Below are 25,609 nucleotides of genomic sequence, written 5' to 3' on the forward strand. Positions count from 1 at the left end.
TTTTATTGTAACAAGGTTTTTTTTTACTTTTAATATTTTATTCTAATAATTAAATAAAATCTTTTTCTTACTTTTACCTTTTTTTCCAGTCCTCTTAGAGGACTTGAACTTGCAATGATTTGTGAACTTATACTGCAGCACCATAGTATTGCATTATACTTCATTCTAACAGGCAAGCTATTAAGATCTACCACAGGCCACAGTCACGTTTTAATAGGCAAAAAGACTTGTATGGTCAACGCTGCATACAATGACTCCCATCATGCACCATACATGTATGGTTTACATCAGGAAGGGGTTAATTATGATAACTTGCAAGTGATTGTAGATGTTGTCTGAAGACTTAAAAGGGGATGTCCAGCTTAGAGAACCCCATTCACAGGGCTGTAGCTGGACTGTCCAGTGTGCTTTTGTTTATGTGAACCAGCGCCATCCTAACCGGCTTCATCGTTTCCAGGTGGGACGCCATATTGCGGGATGACCTGTGCGGAGCTCTATGAAAAATTACCGCAGGGTTATCGGATGGAGAAACCCCGAAACTGTGACGACGAAGTGTAAGTTACGACACAGTCAGCAGCCGAATCTATTACACAGAATACCTCCTCCCCCGTCCTGCCTCCTAATGTGTGTTCGTTCCAGGTATGAGCTGATGCGGCAGTGCTGGCGAGATCGTCCCTATGAGCGACCGCCTTTTACCCAGATATCCCTGCAGCTGATCCGCATGCTGGAGGCCAGGAAGGTAGGAATTGTCCGAATGCACAACCAAGAGTAAAGATATGGGGGCTACTAATAAGGGGAGGGGGCATCAAAATGGTCAGTGGCCCCTATGAAACTGGAGTGGGTAACAGGGCAGCTGATGGATACCATCGCCTTCACTTTACTATAGAGGCAAGAAACGGGGGCCGTATCCAAAAGAAAGACCCTCTCCCGCATGCAGATTTTGGACTTTGGATATTACGGTTCAGTGTTGAGCCTCCTTACTGCTGAGCGTTATAGCAGCGGCCCGCATGGCCGATCCATCGCTGGGCGATCAGCAGATCGCAGCCACTTGACCCCACGTGTCATTATTTGTAGCAAGTTTAGAAGTAACCTAATAACAAGGGGGAGAGGGGGGGGGAGTTTTACAATGGGGGGTCATTAAAGGGCAGCTGTTCATCTTGAGTCTAAGGTCAGATTCATACGAGCGTATGCGTATTCGCACGGGCATGAGCGCAGCGTCTTTGCGGAATGAAAGTTCATTTTTTTGCACACACATTTTTTATTTATGCTCCCAGCCAAAAACAGAGCATGCTGCGACCGAAATGTGCAGGAAATGCGCTTAGATCATCGACCCCATTGAAATCATTAGTTCTATTCATTGCGCATTGCGTGCGCAGCCGGCCTAAGCAGTTCATGCAGCCTGTGTAACGTGAAGACGTGCTGGCCAAGGCCCGGTACCCGTTGGCACGCTCATGACCTCACTGCATATGGCGCCATTGTTTTGCCTGGTGCTGGACAGCGCGGCGCTCGGCGTACATGGCGAACACATTTGGTGACGCATCGCGTTTGTATCTTCCAGGCTTACGTCAACATGGCGCTGTTTGAGAATTTTACCTATGCTGGAATCGATGCGACAGCCGAAGAGGCGTAAACAGACGACGGAGTACAATGTTATGGACTCTGCACATAGAGATACGGACTCCGCATAGAAGGACTAATGTTCTCGCCGCCCTCCGGAGAGGAGGACCGCAGGGAGCAGCGCAGCCCGTGGCCGGATCCCAGGCTTCTGCTGTCAATCATCTCCGCGGCGCCCACAAACCACATGAGTGGGTGACATGGAGGGGTCGATGGGGCGGCTGGAGGAGTGTGATAAGAGAGGGCCCCGCTACAGCTCTACACTGCCATGACTTGTATGTACAGCGCCCCCTCTGCCCCTGTACAGTAATCACACTATTGGCTCACAATAAACCTCATTACTTTGTAGCTTCTATTACTTCCCTTTCTCACATCTCATCATCTTTAACTGGAGCAAAAGCATCGACTACTCATCATCCAGCGGTCCTTACCATGAAGAGAGACCTGATGGGGGTCCCGGTTACAGACGTCATGGACTAATAACTGAATAAGTCCCCTGGCCACGGGGACCCCCAAAATGAGCGGCTCGATTGTGTCTCATCTCCCAGTCACTGACCATCACTTCTCCTGACATGTCTGTTCTACTATATAATTGTATCCCTGTAATATATCGCTTCTGCAGCATCTTTTCTTACAATCTGCATTGTGATATTCCTCTGTTATTCTTCCTGGAAAAATATGACAAAACTGACAACCGCGTGTCACTATTTCCTTCATCAATAGGAGGTGCCCCCCTGCATAGTCTGACATCCTTAGAACTGATTGCACAGCGTCTCAGTGCGTATGGACAAGCCCTGTTGGCCAGGAGAAGAGAAGCACCCAGTTGTCAATATATTCATATTCATTTCCAGGAGGAATAATAGAGGAATACAGTAGCATAAAGAAGAGTTATAAGATACAAATGCTCAAAAATTGGCATTTCATTTTTTTTGTGGGGAATAAACCAGAACAGATCTGTCAGGAGAAGCAGAAGTTGCCTTTTAACCCCTTCAGACCCCAGTGCATAAATGTACATCCTGGCTTGGTAACAGTTCACATACATGGGCATACATTTGCATCCCATGAATGGCATGAGCTCAGGAGTCTGCACCATCCACAGCGGGAGCCGGCTGTGACTAACAGCTGGCCTCCCACTGCAACAGTACACATTATTGATCGCGGCATGTAAAGGGTTCATAGAGGGTCATCAGCCATCCACCATCTAATTGTGGAGGGGCGATGAGGTTGCCATGGAAACTGCATACCAGTCAATGGCGTCACGGTCTGTCATGTCCTGTGATAAGTCATAATGCAGTGCAGTACAAAAGTGCTGCAATGTATTACCAGTGTGATCACAGCATCGCAGGTTCATATCCTCTATAAGGACATAAAAATATAGTAAAAAAAAAAAAACTTTTGCAAACTTTTCCCTCTTTGATTAAAAAAGAAAATTTGTAAAAATTTAGAGCTCACATATTTGGTAATGTCGCATTTGCAATTATCTGTACAATAAACAGAACAACCCTTTTTTACCCGCGCGGCAAACACTGAAGAAAGAAAGAAAAAAAACTGAGCCGGAATGCTTTTTTTGTTCATTTTGCCTCCCAAAAGCACAGAAGTGATCAAAAAAGCCATATTTACCCCAAAATGGTACCAATAAAATCTGCAGCTCGGCACGCAAAAAACAAGCCGTCACCGAGCTCCGTCCATGGAAAAGTAAAAGATGTTCTGGGACTCTGAATGCAAAACAAGGCATTTTCCAAAAAAGGTTTCTTATTGTGCAAAGGAGGAAAAGCCTAAAAAAAATATGTAATTCTGGTATCGCCGTAATCGTACCGAACCGCAGAGAAAATGTATCATGTAACTTATGCTGTAAAAAAACAAAGGCGTAATGGATGTTTTGCTCCCGGCCTCCAAAAAGAATGAATAAAAGTTCTGCAATACATTATATGTACCCAGAAATGGTACCTATAAAAACTTTAACTCGTCACTCAAGAAACATCCCTCATGCGGCCATGTGGACGGGAAAATAAAAAGGTTAGAAAGGAAAAGTGGAGATGAAAATACCCCAAAAATCAGCATGTCCTTAGATCCAAAATAGGCCTAGTCACTAAGGGGTTAAAATAAAGTGACTGTGGACTTCTGAAACAGGGACCCTCATACTTGGGGTCAGTGAGGGTCCCACTACTGACTAGTAGGTCCGGGGGAATTCTGCTGCTGGGACCCTTATAGTTAAATGAGGGAAACTGGAAATGTTCATTCCCCCGTGGGACATTGTGTAATGCTGGGGGGCCAGAGATCCTCCAAGGATGGGGATATAAAAGGGTGATGCCACCCCCCATTATGGCCCTATACCGTAATACACCATAGGGGAAGGGTCTGTAGTAGAAGCACAAATATGAACCCCATTCTTTTGAATGAAGTCAGAGAGATGAGCATCATCACATTACGCTGCAGGAAAAAAAATTGCTGCATGTCCTATCATTGGGTACCTAACTCTACTCTGTACGGGGTGCTGTACCCTGTATATGGGCTATACAGCAATGGTTACTGCTTCCTTTACATGGGAACGTATTCATAGAACTCTATAGACACAGTATATAAAACCCTATGGACATATATATAAGGAGCCATCAATGTGAATGATCAGAGTTGTACATACCTCCCCAAAATCTGCTTTCTGGACCCAATTGCTACAAAGTACAAATATGTATAACAGGTAGCATAAACTGTGATACAATGTATGTCACACGCGGCCCTCAGAGACTTCTTTAACCCCTTAGTGATGTTGCCTATTCTGGACCTTTTGAGATTTTCATCTCTACTTTTCAAAAGCCATAACTTTGTTTTTGGGTGGCGCGCTGCGGTTTGTATTGGCATCATTTTTTGGATACATATAATATATTTAGTTTTTTGGAGGATAGGGAGAAAAAAAATTTCCGGCCTTGGTATGTTTTCTGCTGGCGGTACGATTACAACAATTCCAAAATTATATATTTTTTTGATGTTTCCACTTTTGCTCAATAAAAATGATTGTTTTGGAGTTTTGTTTGCTTTGCTCTATAAAAAGTCTCACAACTGTTATTTTCCAGGGGGCGGAGCTCTGTGAGGACCTGACTTTTGCATGAACAGCTGTAGTTTTTATTGGCACCAATTTGAGGTACATATGACTTTTTTTTGCATTTTTTTGGGAGATGAAATGAGCAAAAAAAGCATTTTGCCTTATTTTTTCTATAGCATTTGATGTGCCGGATTACAAGTGTATTCAGTTGTACAGGTTGTTACGGATGTGAAAATACCAAATATGGGGGGGTTTTACTTTAAAAAAAAAAATTTTTAAAACAAAGAGTGAGAAATGTGCATAAAATGAGATTATTTAAATTAATTTTAAATGTTTTTTTACAATTATTACTTTTTTTAAAACATGTTATATGTATGATCGCTTTGATAATATACTGAAGTACTTCTGTACTGCGATGCATTATCGCTAATCATAACGATCACAGGTCAGGGTGGAGCCAAATGCTAGTGTTTGGCATGTGGTTACCTTGGTAACCCATGGGTTCTCTGTAATTAGATGGTGGTGGGCCGATGACATCACAAAGGGAGTACGCTCTCTCTGTGAACCCTTTACATGCAGCAATCAACATTGATTGCGGGATGTAAGGGGTTCTCACAGGGATTGGTGTTTTCACTGATCCCCGCTGTTGCAGAAGGATGCCAGCCGTCAGTAACAGCTTTTGAGCCTGCGCCATCCATAGGACATAAATATATATCCATTTGCAGTAACTGTTTCCTTGCCAGATCTGTGGTCAAAGCGGACCGCGTGTCTAAAAAGTCAGCAGGAGGGGGTACCCCCTTTCCATGCCCAATCGACACCCCAAGCAATGTGATTAGGGGGTGTCAATGGTGCACATGGAAACCTGGAGAGTGCTGTAGGCACCCACGGCTAACATGCATAGATGCCTGTGGCAGTAAAAATAATTATATACTGAAGTACTACAGTATATAAATCAAGCGATCAAATGATCACAAGTTCAAGTTCCCATCGGGACGGAATAAAACTGTTAAAGATTTAATGGCTTTTTTAACAGTAAAAAATAGAAAAAAAATATTAAATGTTCAAAAAAGCTCAAACCTTTTTTTCCATTTACCTACAAAGGAATCTAAACAATTACAATAACCCCCATATTTGGTATTGCTGGGTACCTAAAATTCGGAACTATTAAAATATTGCAATATTTCACCCACATGGTGGAAGCCGTAAGAAATGCTTGTAAATTGCTTGCTCGTGTAAATCCCGCCTAGAATGATGGGTTCTATTTTCATGCATCTCACAATGTACAAGACACCCAAATAATCCCTTGGAGTAAACGTGGGGCAGGTCTCTTATCTTCGCTCCTGCTTCCTTCTCTGGTTCCTGCTGCTCAGCTTCACCCTCTTGCACCAGCCATCAACAGGATGCACCGAGGGCCTCGCCATGTCACTGTCACAGCGTTTACCGCACACCGCTGCTTCATGAAGCCACCCCTTACCCTCCTGAAAGGGGTTTCCTGAAGCTGCAGGCTATCATGTTAGATAAGTGTGTGCAGAATGTCAGAAGTGGCAACTTCTGAGGCTGAAACACGTCTGCAGCCATGAGGAGAAGACGTCTACCTGTCACCTTGTGCGCGGTCCTCACCCTGGTCTGCTCTGCTGTGGAAACCAAAGTTACAGAACAAGGTATGGTCTGCGGCTGCAATGCTTCTGGATCTTTGCTGTCAGTGAATTGAAATGTTCTTTGTTTACATTCATAGGCAGAACTTTCATCTGTCCCTAATATGTCTCACAGCTGATATTCAATGTTATAAGCCTAAGACATTGCAGTCATCTGTCAGATGAACACAACCACGGCAGAAATTTCCCCTCTTCTGATGGCTGCTATATAAACTTATACAGTCACTATGTACATTCAATACTTATCCTGTACTGATCCTGAGTTATATCCTGTATTATACTCCAGAGCTGCACTCACTATTCTGCTGGCGGAGTCACTGTGTACATACATTACTTATCTTGTACTGATCCTGAGTTACATCCTGTATTATACTCCAGAGCTGCACTCACTATTCTGCTGGTGGAGTCACTGTGTACATACATTACTTATCCTGTACTGCTCCTGAGTTACATCATTTATTATACCCCAGAGCTGCACTCACTATTCTGCTGGTGGAGTCACTGTGTACATACATTACTTATCCTGTACTGCTCCTGAGTTACATCTTGTATTATACTCCAGAGCTGCACTCACTATTCTGCTGGTGGAGTCACTGTGTACATACATTACTTATCCTGTACTGCTCCTGAGTTACATCTTGTATTATACTCCAGAGCTGCACTCACTATTCTGCTGGTGGAGTCACTGTGTACATACATTACTTATCCTGTACTGATCCTGAGTTACTTCCTGTATTATACTCCAGAGCTGCACTCACTATTCTGCTGGTGGAGTCACTGTGTACATGCATTACTTATCCTGTACTGATCCTGAGTTATATCCTGTATTATACTCCAGAGCTGCACTCACTATTCTGCTGGTGGAGTCCCTGTGTACATACATTACTTATCCTGTACTGAACCTGAGTTACATCCTGTATTATACCCCAGAGCTGCACTCACTATTCTGCTGGTGGAGTCACTGTATACATACATTACTTATCCTGTACTGAACCTGAGTTACATCGTGTATTATACTCCAGAGCTGCACTCACTATTCTGCTGGTGGAGTCCCTGTGTACATACATTACTTATCCTGTACTGAACCTGAGTTACATCCTGTATTATACCCCAGAGCTGCACTCACTATTCTGCTGGTGGAGTCACTGTATACATACATTACTTATCCTGTACTGAACCTGAGTTACATCCTGTATTATACTCCAGAGCTGCACTCACTATTCTGCTGGTGGAGTCACTGTGTACATGCATTACTTATCCTGTACTGATCCTGAGTTATATCCTGTATTATACTCCAGAGCTGCACTCACTATTCTGCTGGTGGAGTCCCTGTGTACATACATTACTTATCCTGTACTGAACCTGAGTTACATCCTGTATTATACCCCAGAGCTGCACTCACTATTCTGCTGGTGGAGTCACTGTATACATACATTACTTATCCTGTACTGATCCTGAGTTACATCCTGTATTATACCCCAGAGCTCCACTCACTATTCTGCTGGTGGAGTCACTGTGCACATACATTACTTATCCTGTACTGCTCCTGAGTGACATCCTGTAGATCTTTTTTATTATAAAAGTGAAAAACATAACAATAAACAGAACATAAATATCGCTCACTTGGCATAAACATAAAACCAAAACAAATCATCACTTATATTAACTGTACTTTGCCTTACTGCAGGACAAAGGGGACAAAAGCAAAAGGTCCATCTGGTCCAAATAATACACACCGCACACTACACCAACCTGCACTCCAAAACTACACTCACTCATCCTCACCAATACATATACACTACATACTACATATAACAATAAACCCACATGTGAGAAAACATCCCTAACTCACAGGATCCAGCCTGAAATCCCCCCAAAAAAGAAGAAAGAAAACGTGACTAATAACTGAAAATCCATGCCAAATGAATTATATAATAACAATAATACTAACAATAACAAAAGTAATAATAATAATCATAATAACAACCCAATATACTTTTTTATTTTTTTTTTATTTTAAATTTTTTATTTTTTTTGTGATGCCCACCACCTAAAGAACAAAACCTTACATAATCCTAAACTAACCCTATACCTAGAGCAACCCACCACACACCCCAAACAACCCCCTACGGTGCAGCCTGGGAGCCACGCCTGCATCCCAAGTCCGTGCTCAATGTCTATGTCCAGGACGAGCCGAGCTGCACCGCATACACACACCCTGCCCGCCGCAGCCTGAGGGCCACGCCCGCACCAACAGTCCGTGCCCAGTGTTCATTGTCCGGGACGTGTCAAGCTACGGCTGAGGCATAAATCCCCCCCACTCCCCCCAATAAACCCCCACCCAACCTATCTATAACCCCTAACCCTATATACAAAACAAAACATATAACATCTCATATTACATAACTACAAACCAACACTACACATTAATACCCGAAAGCCTAAGGCTCAGTTACCTGCAGCCGTACATACTTTATCTTTGACCGAAAACAAAAACTCTACTAGTGTCACACTCAGCCCTCCACCAGGACTGGATATGATAAGCCGGGCACCGACCAAATAGAGAAACACTATCCCTATAGTTAATCTGTCCCTACAATGTCCCTACTCCTTCCCTAAAAACTTACCCTCAGAGAAACTGTCCCTACCTCTCCCTATTCTGTCCCTACAAAGACCCTAACAATAAGAAGACTGTCCCTAACGAAAGACAAACCCTCTCCATAGGAGAGAGGCCTTAGTCGTGCCCAACCTCTCATAAAAGTCATAGACTTTCGTACTTATCCCAGTTGATGCCGGACCTGGATGCTTCCGAGTAGCGATCCACCTCTGCCATCACGTACTCTGCCTCCCCCCTCGAGGACACAAAGACGGTGACGTCATCAGCGTACGCTGCCACCCTGAGGGTGGCTTCCGGCACCGTCCGATCCATCCCGACCCCCGCCATAGGCCCACCATCAATCCTCCTAAGGAAAGGATCAATGGCAAACACGTACAGCAAGGGGCTCAGAGGACAACCCCGACGGACGCCAGACTCAACCCCAAATGGGTGGCCGACCCAACCATTCACTAGCGGGAAAGTCTCAGCCCCCGCGTACAATGTCTTGAGCCAATTGACAAACCCCACTGGCAGGCCATATCTCAGAAGAACAGACCAGAGGTTCTCGTGATTAACCCGATCAAACGCTTTGGCCTGATCCAAGGACAGCAGGTATCCCTCCCAGTGACCAGCCCTACCCTGCTCCACTGCCTCCCGGACACCTAAAACAGCACTAAAGGTGCTACGGCCTGGAACAGAGCAATGCTGGGCGCCCGAGAGGAGTCGGGGTGCAAACTTGACCAGCCGATTAAACAGCACTTTTGCCAGAACCTTCCTGTCCGTATTGAGAAGCGCTATGGGACGCCAGTTCTCAATACGGCTCGAGTCTTTACCCTTTGACAGAAGGATCAAAGACGACCTCCTCATTGACTTTGGGAGAGTGTCCGAGGAAAGACACTCATTGAAAACCTCAGTCAAGAGGGGACTCAAGAGGTCCTTAAAGGTTTTATAATACTCGGATGTTAAGCCATCCGGTCCTGGCGATTTTTTGAGCGCAAGCCCATCAATCGCCAGTTTAACTTCCTCTATGTTGATCTCCTCTGTCAAAACATTAAGGGAGATGTCATCCCCTGGCTCAGGAACAGCTTCAGCCAGGAAAGCCGACATCACATCTCGATCTAGATCCCTCTTTCTCAAAAGGTGCAAGTAGAAGGATCTGATGACTTCCAGAATCCCTGATCTGGACCTGTTCAGAGATCCCGTACCATCGACCAGTCCAGTGACAACTTTACGATCCACTGACATCTTGCAGTTTTTGTAAGGGTCAGGTGAGTGGTACTTCCCGAAGTCCCTCTCAAAAACCAAAGATGCGTGCCTATTATACTGGCACCCTTTGAGCAAAGACTTCACTCTGGAGATCTCCTCGCGGCTACCTCCAGTCGAGACGAGATGTTCGAGTTTCCTCCTCAGGCCCTGATAAAGACGGTAGTTACTTAGGCTCCTGAGGCTAGAGAGCTGGCGGAAGAACCTCGCCGCCCTGATCTTGAGCATCTCCCACCACTCTGACTTACTGCTACAAAGATCCAGTAAAGATCCAGTAATGGTACCTGGCTCTGCAGAAAATCCTCAAAGGACTGTCTTATCTCTGCTTCCTCCAGGAGTGATGAATTCAGCCTCCATAAGCCTCTACCCATCCGGGGGGTCTCTGCAACATTCAGGGAAAACAAAATCAGACAGTGGTCGGAGAATTCCACCTCAACAACAGAAACTGGTGAAGAGATGGCTTCCTCCTTCAAATAAAACCTATCTATTCTAGACCTGCACTCGCCTCTATAATAGGTGAAACCCGCGTGGCCTGGGGTGTGCCGGATGTGGACATCCACCAGGCGAGCTTCGCTAGCTATGCTATTAAGCGCGACGCTATCATAAGTCAGCTTGCCTAGGGAGCCTCCCCTGTCATGGGTCCTCGTGACTGCGTTAAAGTCACCCCCAAAGATCACCTGCCGACTGGTAAAAAGGTACGGCTTGATCCTCATAAAGAGATCCTTGCGGTCCCGCTTGGTTTGGGGACCGTAGATGTTGATTAGCCGAAGCTCTTGTCCCTTCATGAGAACATCCAGGATCAGGCACCTCCCTATTTCTAACTCGATAACCCGTCGGCATTCAACCGCTGCGGTAAAAAGTACCGCCACTCCGCTATATGGCTCGGCCGCAAGAGACCAGTAAGATGGACCAGACCTCCATTCTCTCCTTGCCTTATGCACAGCTGCTAAATTTGGCAGCCTGGTCTCTTGCAAAAACAAAATGTCGGCTTCAACGCGGCCGAGAAAATCAAAGGCCGCAAGTCTAGCCATATCAGATTTAATGCTGGCAACATTAATGGATGCCAGCGTCAACGGAGTGGGTGCCGCCATCATTGGTGATCAAGTTAGATGGCTTTCTTCTTCCCACCCCCTTCTCCTCAGGGTCTGAGGATGACCCCTTGCCACGTTTTTTGCTAATTGAAAGGTCCATAGCAAGGAGCTTCTCGACCCTATCCTCCTTGTCGCTAGGCTCCAGGCCAGCCCTCCCCTTAGAGGTTACTGAACCCTCACAAGAGGAAGACTCAGCGCCCCCTGTTGGCCTCACCTTTGTCCTAGGCACCTCACTGTCTGCCTCCTACGAATAAGAGGAGAGAGTTTGGAACCTATTGGAGAGCTCGACAGGAAGAGAGTTGGGATTACCTTCCTGCTTCTGGCCTCTTGTAGGAAAAGTTTTCCTTTCCCTCCTTTTTCCTTTCCCAGTGCCCTGCTTGCATTTTTTTTTCCGCCACTCCTTGTCATCCTCACCCACACTTGTATAGTGGGAGGAATCTGAAGAAGTGGCATCCTCTTCCCTTTGGATCCTCCTGACCTCCTCATCCAGCTCCCTGTCCCCTGGAGCCTCAGCTACATGACTTGCATCCGGAGCAGGGGCCAGCATTGACCCACCTGCCACCTGGGTTTCCACCAGCTCCCTGCTCCTTCTGCGCTTTTCTTGGCGCCTCAGCTTGGCAGCTCCAGCATGCTTGTTCCTCCTTGGCTCCTGGGCTCCATCGCCTCTGCTGGTCCCCTCTCCTGCAGAGGCAACCTCATGGCTCTCCTCCACTGGGGCGACAACCGCATTGGCGAAAGAGCGTGGACAGCGACTGAATGGGTGACCAAGGTCACCACACAGGTGACACCTAATCTCTGCACAAGATGCCGCAAGGTGACCTACCTCGCCACACAGAGCGCACTTGATGACATTACAGGCGGCACTCAAATGTGTGGGGTCGCCGCACTTGTGACAAAGCTTTGGTTGCCCCTGGTAGAAGGCCAAGATACGATCCCGACCGAGGAAGGCCGCAGATGGTATGTGGGCCACTGAGCTCCCCGAACGCTTTAGTTTCACCATAAACGTCCAGGCTCCGGACCAGATGCCGTGTTTGTCCCGGTTCTTATTGGGCATGTCTACCACCTCACCGTACCGACTGAGCCATGTCATGATGTCATAGCAAGAGAGGGACTCGTTACGAGTCAAAACGGTCACTCTCTTGACTCCAGTCTGGCGGGTTACCACTTGTGCAGCGAAACCGCGCCAGACGGGCTCGTCCTTCATCAACTCGTAGTTCTCCCAAAGGAGCTCGAGGCCCTCTGGGCGAACAAAGCTGATGTCGAACTCAGACGTGCCATAAGGATGGATCAGGGCATAGATGTCATTCGCCCTGAACCCCATCTTCAGCAGCAGCTCCACCACCTTACTCCTTGAGGGGCATGCATCATCGCCTCTCCACTGAAGACGAGCCACATTCCTACGGCCAATGTCCTGCCCGGTTGTCGGCAGGGACCATACGGTCTCTCCCCTCTGCTCTCGGAAGGCACCGAGTCCATGTCTCTCTATCCATAGAGACAAATCCACTACTCTGCCCCCTACATTCATCGAGCTCTCCCCCCTCCTTAAGGCCTCCAGGAGGCGCTGCTGCAAAACGCCGTCCCCAGAGCCGAAAGACAAGGAGGACGTCTCTCCCCTCCCTCCAGCGGCGACACTGGCATAACTTCTACCAGATGTTGTTGCCGCTGGAGGGCCGACTGGATCCTGACCCACCCCCTGACTACCCTCCGAAGCCCCACCCACCTGTACACAAGATGACATACTACCCAGGGAATTGGGGACACCTGGATTTCCCTGGGTCCCCACAGGAGCAGGCGCAGCAGGGACAGGGGCAACAGGAGTACCAACAGCCGCATTCGTTAACACACTCACATCTCTATTAGCTGCTGGACCAGGACCCATATTACTTTTACCCTTATCTTTCTCTTTCTGCCCAGAGGGCAAGTCCATGGCACCTCCGGTGAGTGGCTGAAGATGCACACCAGCAGCTTCCGTGTCTCACCCTTCAACAGTTCTCTTGGTTTTGGTGGCTGTAGCTCCACCCACCTTAGCCACTCTGGGAGTTGTAGTTCCTCCAGCTTTACTACGAACAACAGGCGGATGTTTACCATGAGTGTGTGTGTGTGTGTGTGTGTGTGTGTGTGGGGGGGGGGGTGTGGGGGGGGGGGGGGATCTGACTTTGCAGCTAAACCAGAGTGCTTGGTGACATAAATAAATTTCTCCTGCATATATGGTTTTTCCTTTTTCCTCCTCTTCTTGCTTGATGTTTCCAGGGGCAGATCTTTTCCAAAATAGCAGGACTGCAGCCTCTCTGGGGACTCTTGCAGCTGAATCTGCCGCATTATCAGTGCCCCCTCTCCACTGCTGCTGCAGCTGTCATCAGAGTCCTCCAGGTCAGATTCGCCCGACGTGGGTGGCAGGCTGACCTGTTCAGCTGGGATGCTGGGCCCAGTAGTCCCACCTGGCAGTGACGATTGCCGCCAACCAGAACACCCAGCTCGACCATCCTGGGCACCATCGGGTTCCACTGAGCTGGTGCTTGAGCGCCTGGCAGAGCACTCTTTAATGCCGCCGCTGCTCACAGATGCCATTTTGCTGAACCTTTCATCGTTCAAGAGCTTCTCTTTGAAAGGCCCACTTGCTTGCAGGATCCTTTCCCTTTTTTCTTCATAGAACTCAATAGCCTCCTCACAGGCTTCAATCTGCCACGATATGGCCAATTTCCTGGTGCGGGATCTCGCCCGCTCCGCATCACAGCGGGCAGCATGCAGCTCCTGCCTATATTTGTTAAGCTGCCTCCCGACATGTTCATAGTCCTTCATGTGCTTGGCAATAAGGGTTGCCACATCCGTCACTGACTCGCCCTCCCTGCGATCAGCCCAACTTGCCTGTTTATGCTGTTTTTCAGCATGGTCCTCTACTCTCTTCCTCTGGCTCCGAGTCATCTTGCGCTCCTCCAGGGGAGTCAGGGTGATGTTGCTGCCACTCTGACCAGATGTTCTCCCCTCCTGGGGTGCAGTCCTCCCTCCCCCCGACCGAAGCCAGAGGGAGGAGGTCCGGGACTCCATGGCTTGAGCAAGCCTAGCACCTGTAGACTTGGCTGGGTAAGATTCCTCTCACTGGTGACCACACCCTGGATCCTGCAGAGCTCTCACACACCCAACCTTCTCCAGAGATGCACTCACTATTCTGCTGGTGGAGTCACTGTGTACATACATTACTTATCCTGTACTGATCCTGAGTTACATCCTGTATTATACTCCAGAGCTGCACTCACTATTCTGCTGGTGGAGTCACTGTGTACATACATTACTTATCCTGTACTGACCCTGAGTTACATCCTGTATTATACTCCAGAGCTGCACTCACTATTCTGCTGCTGGAGTCCCTGTGTACATACATTACTTATCCTGTACTGACCCTGAGTTACATCCTGTATTATACCCCAGAGCTGCACTCACTATTCTGCTGGTGGAGTCACTGTGTACATACATTACTTATCCTGTACTGACCCTGAGTTACATCCTGTAGATCTTTTTATTATAAAAGTGAAAAACATAACAATAAACAGAACATAAATATCGCTCACTTGGCATAAGACAAAGATGAAACCAAAACAAATCATCACTTGTGTTATCCGTACTTTGCCTTACTTCAGGACAAAAGAAAAAGGTCCATCTGGTCCAAACAATACACACAGCACACTACACCAACCTGCACTCCAAAACTACACTCACTCATACTCACCAATACATATACACTACATACTACATATAACAATAAACCCACATGTAAGAAAACAACCATAACTCACAGGATCCAGCCTGAAATCCCAAAAAAGAAGAAAGAAAACGACTAATAACTGAAGCAATTATATAATAACAATAATGCAAACAATAACAAAAGTAATAATAATAACAATAATAATAAGAACAACCTAATACCTTTTTTTTTTTTTAAATTTTTTATTTTTTTTAAATTTTTTTTTAATTTTTATTTTTTATTTATTTATTTATTTATTTATTTTTAATGCCCACCACCTAAAGAATAAAACCTTACATAATTCTAAACTAACCCTATACCCAGACCAAACCACCACACACCCCAAACAACCCCCTACGGTGCAGCCTGGGAGCCACGCCTGCATCCCAAGTCCGTGCTCAATGTCTATGTCCAGGACGAGCCGAGCTGCACCGCATACACACACCCTGCCCGCCGCAGCCTGAGGGCCACGCCCGCACCAACAGTCCGTGCCCAGTGTTCATTGTCCGGGACGTGTCAAGCTACGGCTGAGGCATAAATCCCCCCCCCTCCCCCCAATAAACCCCCACCCAACCTATCTATAACCCCTAACCCTATAAACAAAACAAAACATATAACATATCTTATACTACACAACTACAAACCAACACTACATATTAATACCCGAAAGCCTAAGGTTCAGTTACCTGCAGCCGTACATACCTCATCTTTGACCGAAAACAAAAACTCTACTAGTGTCACACTCAGCCCTCCACAAGGACTGGATATGATAAGCCGGGCACCGACCAAATAGAGAAACACTATCCCTATAGTTAATCTGTCCCTACAATGTCCCTACTCCTTCCCTAAAACTTACCCTCAGAGGAACTGTCCCTACCTCTCCCTATTCTGTCCCTACAAAGACCCTAACAATAAGAAGACTGTCCCTAACGAAATACAAACCCTCTCCATAGGAGAGAGGCCTTAGTCGTGCCCAACCTCTCATAATCCAGAGAGCGCACCTTCACCAGGTCACCCAGGATGTTTCTATTCACCTCATCCACAGGGAGGATTTTTTCTTCCGTTGAAACTAAACACTGTGCATTCCAAATGTGAAACCTGACCACTAGGCTGACTAAGAATAAAGTGCACCGGTCCCTGCCACCAAGGTCCCTGAATGCCCCATAGACCCATTCCGCATACGAGAGGCGTGCCAACCTGGGCCAACCAATGGAGGCTCCCACCCGATTGTATGCCTCTGTATTAAAGGGACACTGAAGCAGGAAATGCTCCATGCTTTCCAGTACGTTGCTGCACTCCTGGCGGGGGCAACCCCTATCCACCAGAGGCCTGCTCTTCAAGTTGCCCCTTACATACAGTCTCCCGTGGAAACAGCGCCAAGTCAAGTCCCAAAACGTCAAGGGGATCCTGTCAGAATTCAATAAACGTAACCCTCCCTCCAGGTCCCGACTTGGGCAGTCCTTGAGCGCCAGGGGCTTCTGGAAATGGGTCAACAGGACCCTCTTATCGAGGAGTTTCCTCGACAGAGTTCTGATCTCCCACATCCCCAGACCCCACCGGCGTATCACCTTCAGAACCACGGTAGCGTAAGCCGGAAGATGCCCGTGCGGCGTGCGAAGATCCTTCACTTGCCCTCCTGTCTCCCATTCCTGGAAGAAAGGCCGAAGCCATCCCCAACAGGAGAATACCCACGGAGGAGCCCTCTCTTGCCAGAGGTTGCCTATATTAATCTTAACGAAGGTGTCTACAAGAAACACCACGGGGTTGACCATAGATAACCCCCCTAGTCTCCTAGTGCGGTATGTGACATCTCTCCTAATTAGGTTCAACCTGTTCCCCCACAACATTAGGAAGAACAGGTTGTAGACCCGGGTCCAGAGAGGCTCTGGCAAAATGCATACGCTGCCTAGGTAGATGAATAAAGGGAGCAGGTATGTTTTGATCAGGTTAACCCTTTCCCGAAGGGTCAAAGACCAACCCTTCCACTGGGCCACCTTCTGAGTGGCACCATCGAGCCTGACCACCCAATTTTGCATGGGGTAATCTCCCCGGCCAAATTTGATGCCGAGAACTTTAGCCGAGTCCTGGGGCACTGGAAGGGTGTCCGGGAGACTAAATGCAGGATTTCCCCTTCCTAACCAGAGACTTTCACACTTATCCCAGTTGATGCCGGACCCGGATGCTTCCGAGTAGCGATCCACCTCTGCCATCACGTACTCTGCCTCCCCCCCTCGAGGACACAAAGACGGTGACGTCATCAGCGTACGCTGCCACCCTGAGGGTGGCTTCCGGCACCGCCCGATCCATCCCGACCCCCGCCATAGGCCCACCATCAATCATCCCAAGGAAAGGATCAATGGCAAACACGTACAGCAAGGGGCTCAGAGGACAACCCTGACGGACGCCAGACCCAACCTCAAATGGGTGGCCGACGCAACCGTTCACTAGCGGGAAAGTCTCAGCCCCCGCGTACAATGTCTTGAGCCAATTGACAAACCCCACTGGCAGGCCATACCTCAGAAGAACAGACCAGAGGTACTCGTGATTAACCCGATCAAACGCTTTGGCCTGATCCAAGGACAGCAGGTACCCCTCCCAGTGACCAGCCCTACCCTGCTCCACTGCCTCCCGGACACCTAGAACAGCACTAAAGGTGCTATGGCCTGGAACAGAGCAATGCTGGGCGCCCGAGAGGAGCCGGGGTGCAAACTTGACCAGCCGATTAAACAGCACTTTTGCCAGAACCTTCCTGTCCGTATTGAGAAGCGCTATGGGACGCCAGTTCTCAATACGGCTCGAGTCTTTACCCTTTGACAGAAGGTACAAAGCCGACCTCCTCATTGACTTTGGAAGAGTGTCCGAGGAAAGACACTCATTGAAAACCTCCGTCAAGAGGGGACTCAAGAGGTCCTTAAAGGTTTTATAATACTCGGATGTTAAGCCATCTGGTCCCTGCGATTTTTTGAGCGCAAGCCCATCAATCGCCAGTTTAACTTCCTCTATGTTGATCTCCTCTGTCAAAACATTAAGGGAGATGTCATCCCCTGGCTCAGGAACAGCTTCAGCCAGGAAAGCCGCCATCACATCTCGATCTAGATCCCTCTAGATCGAGATGTGATGTAGAAGGATCTGATGACTTCCAGAATCCCTGATCTGGACCTGTTCAGAGATCCCGTACCGTCGATCAGTCCAGTGACAACTTTACGATTCACTGACATCTTGCAGTTTCTGTAGGGGGTCAGGTGAGTGGTACTTCTCGAAGTCCCTCTCAAAAACCAAAGATGCGTGCCTATTATACTGGCACCCTTTGAGCAAAGACTTCACTCTGGAGATCTCCTCGCGGCTACCTCCAGTCGAGACGAGATGTTCGAGTTTCCTCCTCAGGCCCTGATAAAGACGGTACTTACTCAGGCTCCTGAGGCTAAAGAGCTGGCGGAAGAACCTCGCCGCCCTGATCTTGAGCATCTCCCACCACTCTGACTTACTGCTACAAAGATCCAGTAATGGTACCTGGCTCTGCAGAAAATCCTCAAAGGACTGTCTTATCTCTGCTTCTCCAGGAGTGATGAATTCAGCCTCCATAAGCCTCTACCCATCCGGGGGGTCTCTGCAACATTCAGGGAAAACAAAATCAGACAGTGGTCGGAGAACTCCACCTCAACAACAGATACTGGCGAAGAGATGGCTTCCTCCTTCAAATAAAACCTATCTATTCTAGATCTGCACTCGCCTCTATAATAGGTGAAACCCGCGTGGCCTGGGGTGTGCCGGATGTGGACATCCACCAGGCGAGCTTCGCTAGCTATGCTATTAAGCGCGACGCTATCATAAGTCATCTTGCCTAGGGAGCCTCCCCTGTCACGGGTCCTCGTGACTGCGTTAAAGTCACCCCCAAAGATCACCTGCCGACTGGTAAAAAGGTACAGCTTGATCCTCATAAAGAGATCCTTGCGGTCCCGCTTGGTTTGGGGACCATAGATGTTGATTAGCCAAAGCTCTTGTCCCTTCATGAGAACATCCAGGATCAGGCACCTCCCTATTTCTAACTCGATAACCCGTCGGCATTCAACCGCTGCGGTAAAAAGTACCGCCACTCCGCTATATGGCTCGGCCGCAAGAGACCAGTAAGATGGACCAGACCTCCATTCCCTCCTTGCGTTATGCACAGCTGCCAAATTTGGCAGCCTGGTCTCCTGCAAAAACAAAATGTCGGCTTCAACGCGGCTGAGAAAATCAAAGGCCACAAATCTAGCCATATCAGACTTAATGCTGGCAACATTAATGGATGCCAGCGTCAACGGAGCGGGTGCCGCCATCATTGGTGATTGAGTTAGATGGCTTTCTTCTTCGCACCCCCCTTCTCATCAGGGTCTGAGGATGACCCCTTGCCACGTTTTTTGGACACTGAAAGGTCCATGGCAAGGGGCTCCTCAACCTCGTCCTCCTTGCCACTGGGCTCTGGGCCAGCCCTCCCCCTGGAGGTCACCAAACCCCCACAAGAGGAAGGCTCAGCACCCCCTGTAGGCCCCACGCTTGTCCTAGGCACCTCTTCCTCCGAGGACAAGAGAGCTTGGTACCTGTTGGAGAGCCCAACAAGAGGAGAGTTTGGATTGCCTTCCTGCACCTGGCCCGTTGCAGGGGAAGATTTCCCTTCCCTTTTTTTCATTTTCTTGGAGCCCTGCTTGCGCTTTTTCTTTTGCCACTCATCCTTGCCCTCACCCACACTTTCATAGTGGGAAGAATCTGAATAAGTGGCAGCCTCCTCCCTTTGGATCCTCCTGACCTCCTCATCCAGCTCCCTGTCCCCTGGAGCCTCAGCCACATGATTTGCGTCTGGAGCAGGGGCCAGCATTGACCCACCTGCCACCTGGGTTTCCACCAGCTCCCTGCCCCTTCCGCGCTTCTCTTGGCGCCTTAGCTTGGCTGCCCCAGCATGTTTGTTCTTCCTTGGCTCCTGGGCTCCATCGCCTCTGCTGGTCCCCTCCCCTGCAGAAGCAACCTCACGGCTCTCCTCCGCTGGGGCCATGACCGCATTGGCGAAAGAGCGCGGACAGCGACTGAATGGGTGACCGAGGTCACCACACAGGTGACACCTAATCTCTGTACAAGATGCCGCAAGATGACCTATCTCGCCACACAGAGCGCACTTGATGACATTACAGGCTGCACTCAAATGGGTGGGGTCGCCGCACTTGTGACAGAGCTTCGGCTGCCCCTGGTAGAAGGCCAAGATACGATCCCTGCCAAGGAAGGCCGCGGATGGTATGTGGGCCACCGAATTCCCTGAACGCTTAAGTTTTACCATAAACGTCCAGGCTCCGGACCAGATGCCGTGTTCGTCCCGGTTCTTATTGGGCATATCCACCACCTCTCTGTACCGACTTATCCAAGTCATGATATCGTAACAAGAGAGGGACTCGTTACGAGTCAAAACGGTTACTCTCTTGACTCCAGTCTGGCGGGTTACCACTTGTGCAGCGAAACTGCGCCAGCCGGGCTCGTCCTTCATCAACTCGTAGTTCCCCCAAAAGAGCTCGAGGCCCTCTGGGCGAACAAAGCTGATGTCGAACTCAGACGTGCCATAAGGGTGGATCAGGGCATAGATGTCATTTGCCCTGAAACCCATCTTCAGCAGAAGCTCCACCACCTTACTCCTGGATGGGCACGCGTCATTGCCTCTCCACTGAAGACGAGCCACATTCCTATGGCCAATGTCCGGTTGTCGGCAGGGACCAAACGGTCTCCCCCCTTTGTTCTCGGAAGGCACCAAGACCATGTCTCTCCACCCAGAGAGACAAATCCACAACTCTGCCCCCTACATTCATCGAGCTCTCCCCCCTCCTCAAGGCCTCCAGGAGGCGCTGTTGCAAAACGCCGTCCCCAGAGCCCAAAGACAAGGAGGACACATCCCCCCTCCCTCCAGCGGCGACACTGGCATAACTTCTACCAGCTGTTGTCGCCGCTGGAGGGGTGACTGGATCCTGACCCACCCCCTGACTACCCTCCGAAGCCCCACCCACCCGTACACAAGGTGGCATACTAGCCGTGGAACCAAGGACAGCTGTTCCTGCAGGAACAGGGGCAGCAGGGGTACCAACAGCCACATTCATTACCTCACTCACTTCTCCATTAGCTGCTGGACCAGGACCCATGTTACTTTTACCCTTAATTTTCCCTTTATGCCCTGAGGGCAAGTCCATGGCACCTTCGGTGGGTAGCTGAAGATGTACTTCAACATTTTTCTTGACATTGGTGGCTGTAGCTCCGCCCACCTTAGCCACTCTTGGATTTGTAGTTCCTCCAACTTTCCTTCCAGCAGCTGAAGAAGGAGGTTTACCGTGTGTGGGAGGATCGGCAGATCCAGCCACCACCCACTGCGCCCCCTCTGCACCGGAAAGGCGCTTTAGGGACACAGGGGGGACAGCTAAGCCACTACCGGTGGGACCTGGCGCCGGATCACGCCCCCCTCCCACTGGGACGTGACCGACAGCACCAGCACCTCTGGACTGGCCGTGACCCTTTGCTTTCCGAACGCTCTTCTCCACCTCCTTTACTCCTCCATTCCCACTACTAGCACAAGCGGGCTTGGAGTTTTGGGCCGCATTAACCCTCTCTTCCCCAGTCCCCTGCACCGGACCCACCACAGAGCCCGGGACTAGGAGCTCAGGGTTACCACCCTGGTCTGACTTTGCAGCCAAACCAGAGTACTTGGTGACATAAACGAACTTTTCTTCAATATACGTTTTTTCCTTTTTCCTCCTCTTCTTGCTTGAGGTTTCTGGGGGCAAATCCTTTCCAAAGTAGCAGGACTGCAGCCTCTCTGGGGACTCTTGCAGCTGTATCTGCCGCATTATCAGCGCCCCCTCTCCACTACTGCTGCAGCTGTCGTCAGTGTCCTCCTGGTCAGATTCGCCCGACGTGGGAGGCAGGCTGACCTGTTCAGCTGGGATGCTGGGCCCAGTAGTCCCACCTGGCAGCGACGATTGCTGCTCACCAGAGCACCCAGCTCGCCCATCCTCAGCACTGTCTGATTCGCCTGTGCTGCTGCTTGAGCACCTGGCAGAGCGCTCTCTAATGCCACAACTGCTCACAGACACCATTTTGCTAAACCTCTCGTCGTTTAACAGTTTCTCTTTGAAAGGCCCGCTTCTTTGCAGGATCCTTTCCCTTTCTTCCTCATAAAAGTCAATAGCCTCCTCACAGGCTTCAATCTGCCGTGATATGGCTAACTTCCTGGTGCGGGATCTGGCCCGCTCCGCATCATAGTGGGCAGCGTGCAGCTCTTGCCTATGTTTATTCAGCTGCCTCCCGACATGCCCAAAGTCCTTCATGTACTTGGCAATACGGGTTGCCACATCCGTCACTGACTCGCCCTCCTTGCGATCAGCCCAACTTGCCTGCAAACGTTGTTTTGCCGCATGGTCCTCCACTCTCTTCCTCTGGCTGCGAGTCATTTTACGCTCCTCCAGGGGAGTCAGGGTGACGTTGCTGCCACTCTGAACTGATGTTCTCCCCTCCTGGGGTGCAGTCCTCCCTCCCCCCGGCTGAGGCCGGAGGGAGGAGGTCCGGGACTCCATGGCTGGAGCAAGCCCAGCACCTGTAGCCTTTGCTGGGTAAGCTTTCCTCTTACTGGTGACCACACCCTGGATCCTGCAGAGCTCTCACAAACCCAACCTTCTCCAGAGATGCACTCACTATTCTGCTGGTGGAGTCACTGTGTATATACATTACTTATCCTGTACTGATCCCGAGTTACATCCTGTATTATACTCCAGAGCTGCACTCACTATTCTGCTGGTGGAGTCACTGTGTACTTACATTACTTATCCTGTACTGCTCCTGAGTTACATCCTGTATAGAGATGAGCGAACGTACTCGTCCGAGCTTGATACTCGTTCGAGTATTAGCGTGTTCGAGATGCTCGTTACTCGAGACGAGTACCACGCGATGTTCGAGTTACTTTCACTTTCATCTCTGAGACGTTAGCGCGCTTTTCTGGCCAATAGAAAGACAGGGAAGGCATTACAACTTCCCCCTGCGACGTTCAAGCCCTATACCACCCCCCTGCAGTGAGTGGCTGGCGAGATCAGGTGTCACCCGAGTATATAAATCGGCCCCTCCCGCGGCTCGCCACAGATGCGTTCTGACAGAGATCAGGGAAAGTGCTGCTGGTGCCGGAGCTGCTATGGGGAGAGTGTTAGGAGTTATTTTAGGCTTCAAGAACCCCAACGGTCCTTCCTAGGGCCACATCTGACCGTGTGCAGTACTGTTGAGGCTGCTTTTTGCAGTGTTGCACATTTTTTTTTGTATATCGGCCGTGCAGAGCATTGCGTCCTCAGTCTGCAGTAATTTTACATAGTCCAGGGCGTGTAGTGGTGAGGCAGGGACAGTGAAAAAGATTCACTGTCTATATAGGCAGTGGGCTTTTCCAAAAAAATTTGGGAAAAAACATCCTATTTGGGCTGCCTGTGACCGTCCTGAGTGTACTGCGTCTCTGCTGGGGGTAGTAGTCCTAATTAATACGCAGCCAGCTAAGTGTTACAGCAGGCTTGCGCAAAATTCTTTCCTGGCTCTGCGTTGCCCGTCACATCACCGCTGTCATCCTGTCCAGAGGGAAACAGTCTGCAGTAATTTTACATAGTCTAGGGCCAGTAGTGCTGAGGCAGGGACAGTGAAAGCGATATACTGTCTATATAGGCAGTGGGCTTTTCCAAAAAAATTTTGGAAAAAACATTCTATTTGGGCTGCCTGTGACCGTCCTGAGTGTACTGCGTCTCTGCTGGGGGAAGTAGACCTAATTAATACGCAGCCAGCTAAGTGTTACAGCAGGCTTGGGCAAAATTCTTTCCTGGCTCTGCTGTGCGTTCCGTAAGCGAAGTCAGCCTCCAACCACAGGCCAATAAGCGGCACATTTAATTACAGCGTTCTGTTTCTGCACTACTGGTAATACAGCATGCTGAGGGGTAGGGGTAGGCCTAGAGGATGTGGACGTGGACGCGGGCGAGGACGTGGAGGCCCAAGTCAGGGAGTGGGCACAGGCCGAGCTCCTGATCCAGGTGTATCGCAGCCGACTGCTGCGGGATTAGGAGAGAGGCACGTTTCTGGCGTCCCCACATTCATCTCACAATAAATGGGTCCACGCGGTAGACCTTTATTAGAAAATGAGCAGTGTAAGCAGGTCCTGTCGTGGATGGCCGAAAGTGCATCCAGCAATCTATCGACCACCCAGAGTTCTGCGCCGTCCACTGCTGCAACTCTGAATCCTCTGGCTGCTGCTCCTCCTTCCTCCCAGCCTCCTCACTCCATTACAATGACACATTCTGAGGAGCAGGCAGACTCCCAGGAACTGTTCTCGGGCCCCTGCCCAGAATGGGCAGCAATGGTTCCGAATCCTCTCCCACTGGAGGAGTTTGTCGTGACCGATGCCCAACCTTTGGAAAGTTCCCGGGGTATGAGGCTAGGGACTTCCGGCAACTGTCTCAAGAGCTTTCAGTGGGTGAGGAGGACGATGACGATGAGACACAGTTGTCTATCACTCAGGTAGTAGTAATTGAAGTAAGTCCAAGGGAGGAGCGCACAGAGGATTCGGAGGAAGAGCAGCAGGACGATGAGGTGACTGACCCTACCTGGTTTGCTATGCCTACTGAGGACAGGTCTTCAGAGGGGGAGGCAAGTGCAGCAGCAGGGCAGGTTGGAAGAGCCAGTGCGGTGGCCAGGGGTAGAGGCAGCGCCAGACCGAATAATCCACCAACTGTTTCCCAAAGCGCCCCCTCGCGCCATGCCACCCTGCAGAGGCTGAGGTGCTCAAAGGTCTGGCAGTTTTTCCCTGAGAGTGCAGACGACCGACGAACAGTGGTGTGCAACCTTTGTCGCGCCAAGATCAGCCGGGGAGCCACCACCACCAGCCTCACCACCACCAGCATGCGGAGACATATGATGGCCAAGCACCCCACAAGGTGGGACGAAGGCCGTTCACCGCCTCCGGTTTGCACCGCTGCCTTTCCCCCTGTGCCCCAACCTGCCACTGAGATCCAATGCCCCTCTGAGGACACAGGCACTACCGTCTCCTGGCCTGCACCCACACCCTCACCTCCGCTGTCCTCGGCCCCATCCACCATGTCTCTCAGCGCAGCGTCCAGCCGTCGCTAGCGCAAGTGTTGGAGCGCAAGTGCAAGTACGCCGCCACGCACCCGCACGCTTAAGCATTAAACGTGCACATAGCCAAATTGATAAGCCTGGAGATGCTGCCGTATAGGCTTGTGGACACGGAGGCTTTCAAGGGTATGATGGTGGCGGCGGCCCCGCGCTACTCGGTTCCCAGTCGCCACTACTTTTCCCGATGTGCCGTCCCAGCCCTGCACGAGCACGTCTCCCGCAACATTGTACGCGCCCTCACCAACGCGGTTACTGCCAAGGTCCACTTAACAACGGACACGTGGACAAGCACAGGCGGGCAGGGCCACTATATCTCCCTGACGGCACATTGGGTGAATTTAGTGGAGGCTGGGACAGAGTCAGAGCCTGGGACCGCTCACGTCCTACCCACCCCCAGAATTGCGGGCCCCAGCTCGGTGCTGGTATCTGCGGCGGTGTATGCTTCCTCCACTAAAC

General features: G+C 49.7%; 2 protein-coding genes and 1 long non-coding RNA gene across 3 annotated transcripts in view; 2 read left to right on the forward strand and 1 right to left on the reverse strand.

The window, feature by feature from the left end:
- Positions 1–1,967, forward strand: part of TIE1 (tyrosine kinase with immunoglobulin like and EGF like domains 1) — a 57,529-nt gene extending 55,562 nt beyond the window's left edge. The window contains exons 21-23 of the mRNA XM_066597911.1: positions 458–554; positions 640–739; positions 1,559–1,967. Coding sequence (XP_066454008.1) covers positions 458–554; positions 640–739; positions 1,559–1,630 — 269 coding nt within the window. The 3' untranslated portion in view covers positions 1,631–1,967. The remainder of the gene's footprint in view (positions 1–457; positions 555–639; positions 740–1,558) is intronic.
- LOC136621988 (uncharacterized) overlaps positions 1–25,609 on the reverse strand; it is a 398,847-nt gene that overhangs the window by 29,337 nt on the left and 343,901 nt on the right. The gene's annotated exons all lie outside the window — the stretch shown is intronic.
- MPL (MPL proto-oncogene, thrombopoietin receptor) overlaps positions 6,193–25,609 on the forward strand; it is a 57,983-nt gene continuing 38,566 nt past the window's right edge. Inside the window, exon 1 of the mRNA XM_066597904.1 lies at positions 6,193–6,315. Coding sequence (XP_066454001.1) covers positions 6,231–6,315 — 85 coding nt within the window. The 5' untranslated portion in view covers positions 6,193–6,230. The remainder of the gene's footprint in view (positions 6,316–25,609) is intronic.

This window comes from Eleutherodactylus coqui, chromosome 3, assembly GCF_035609145.1.
Source record: "Eleutherodactylus coqui strain aEleCoq1 chromosome 3, aEleCoq1.hap1, whole genome shotgun sequence".
NCBI classification, from domain to species: domain Eukaryota; kingdom Metazoa; phylum Chordata; class Amphibia; order Anura; family Eleutherodactylidae; genus Eleutherodactylus; species Eleutherodactylus coqui.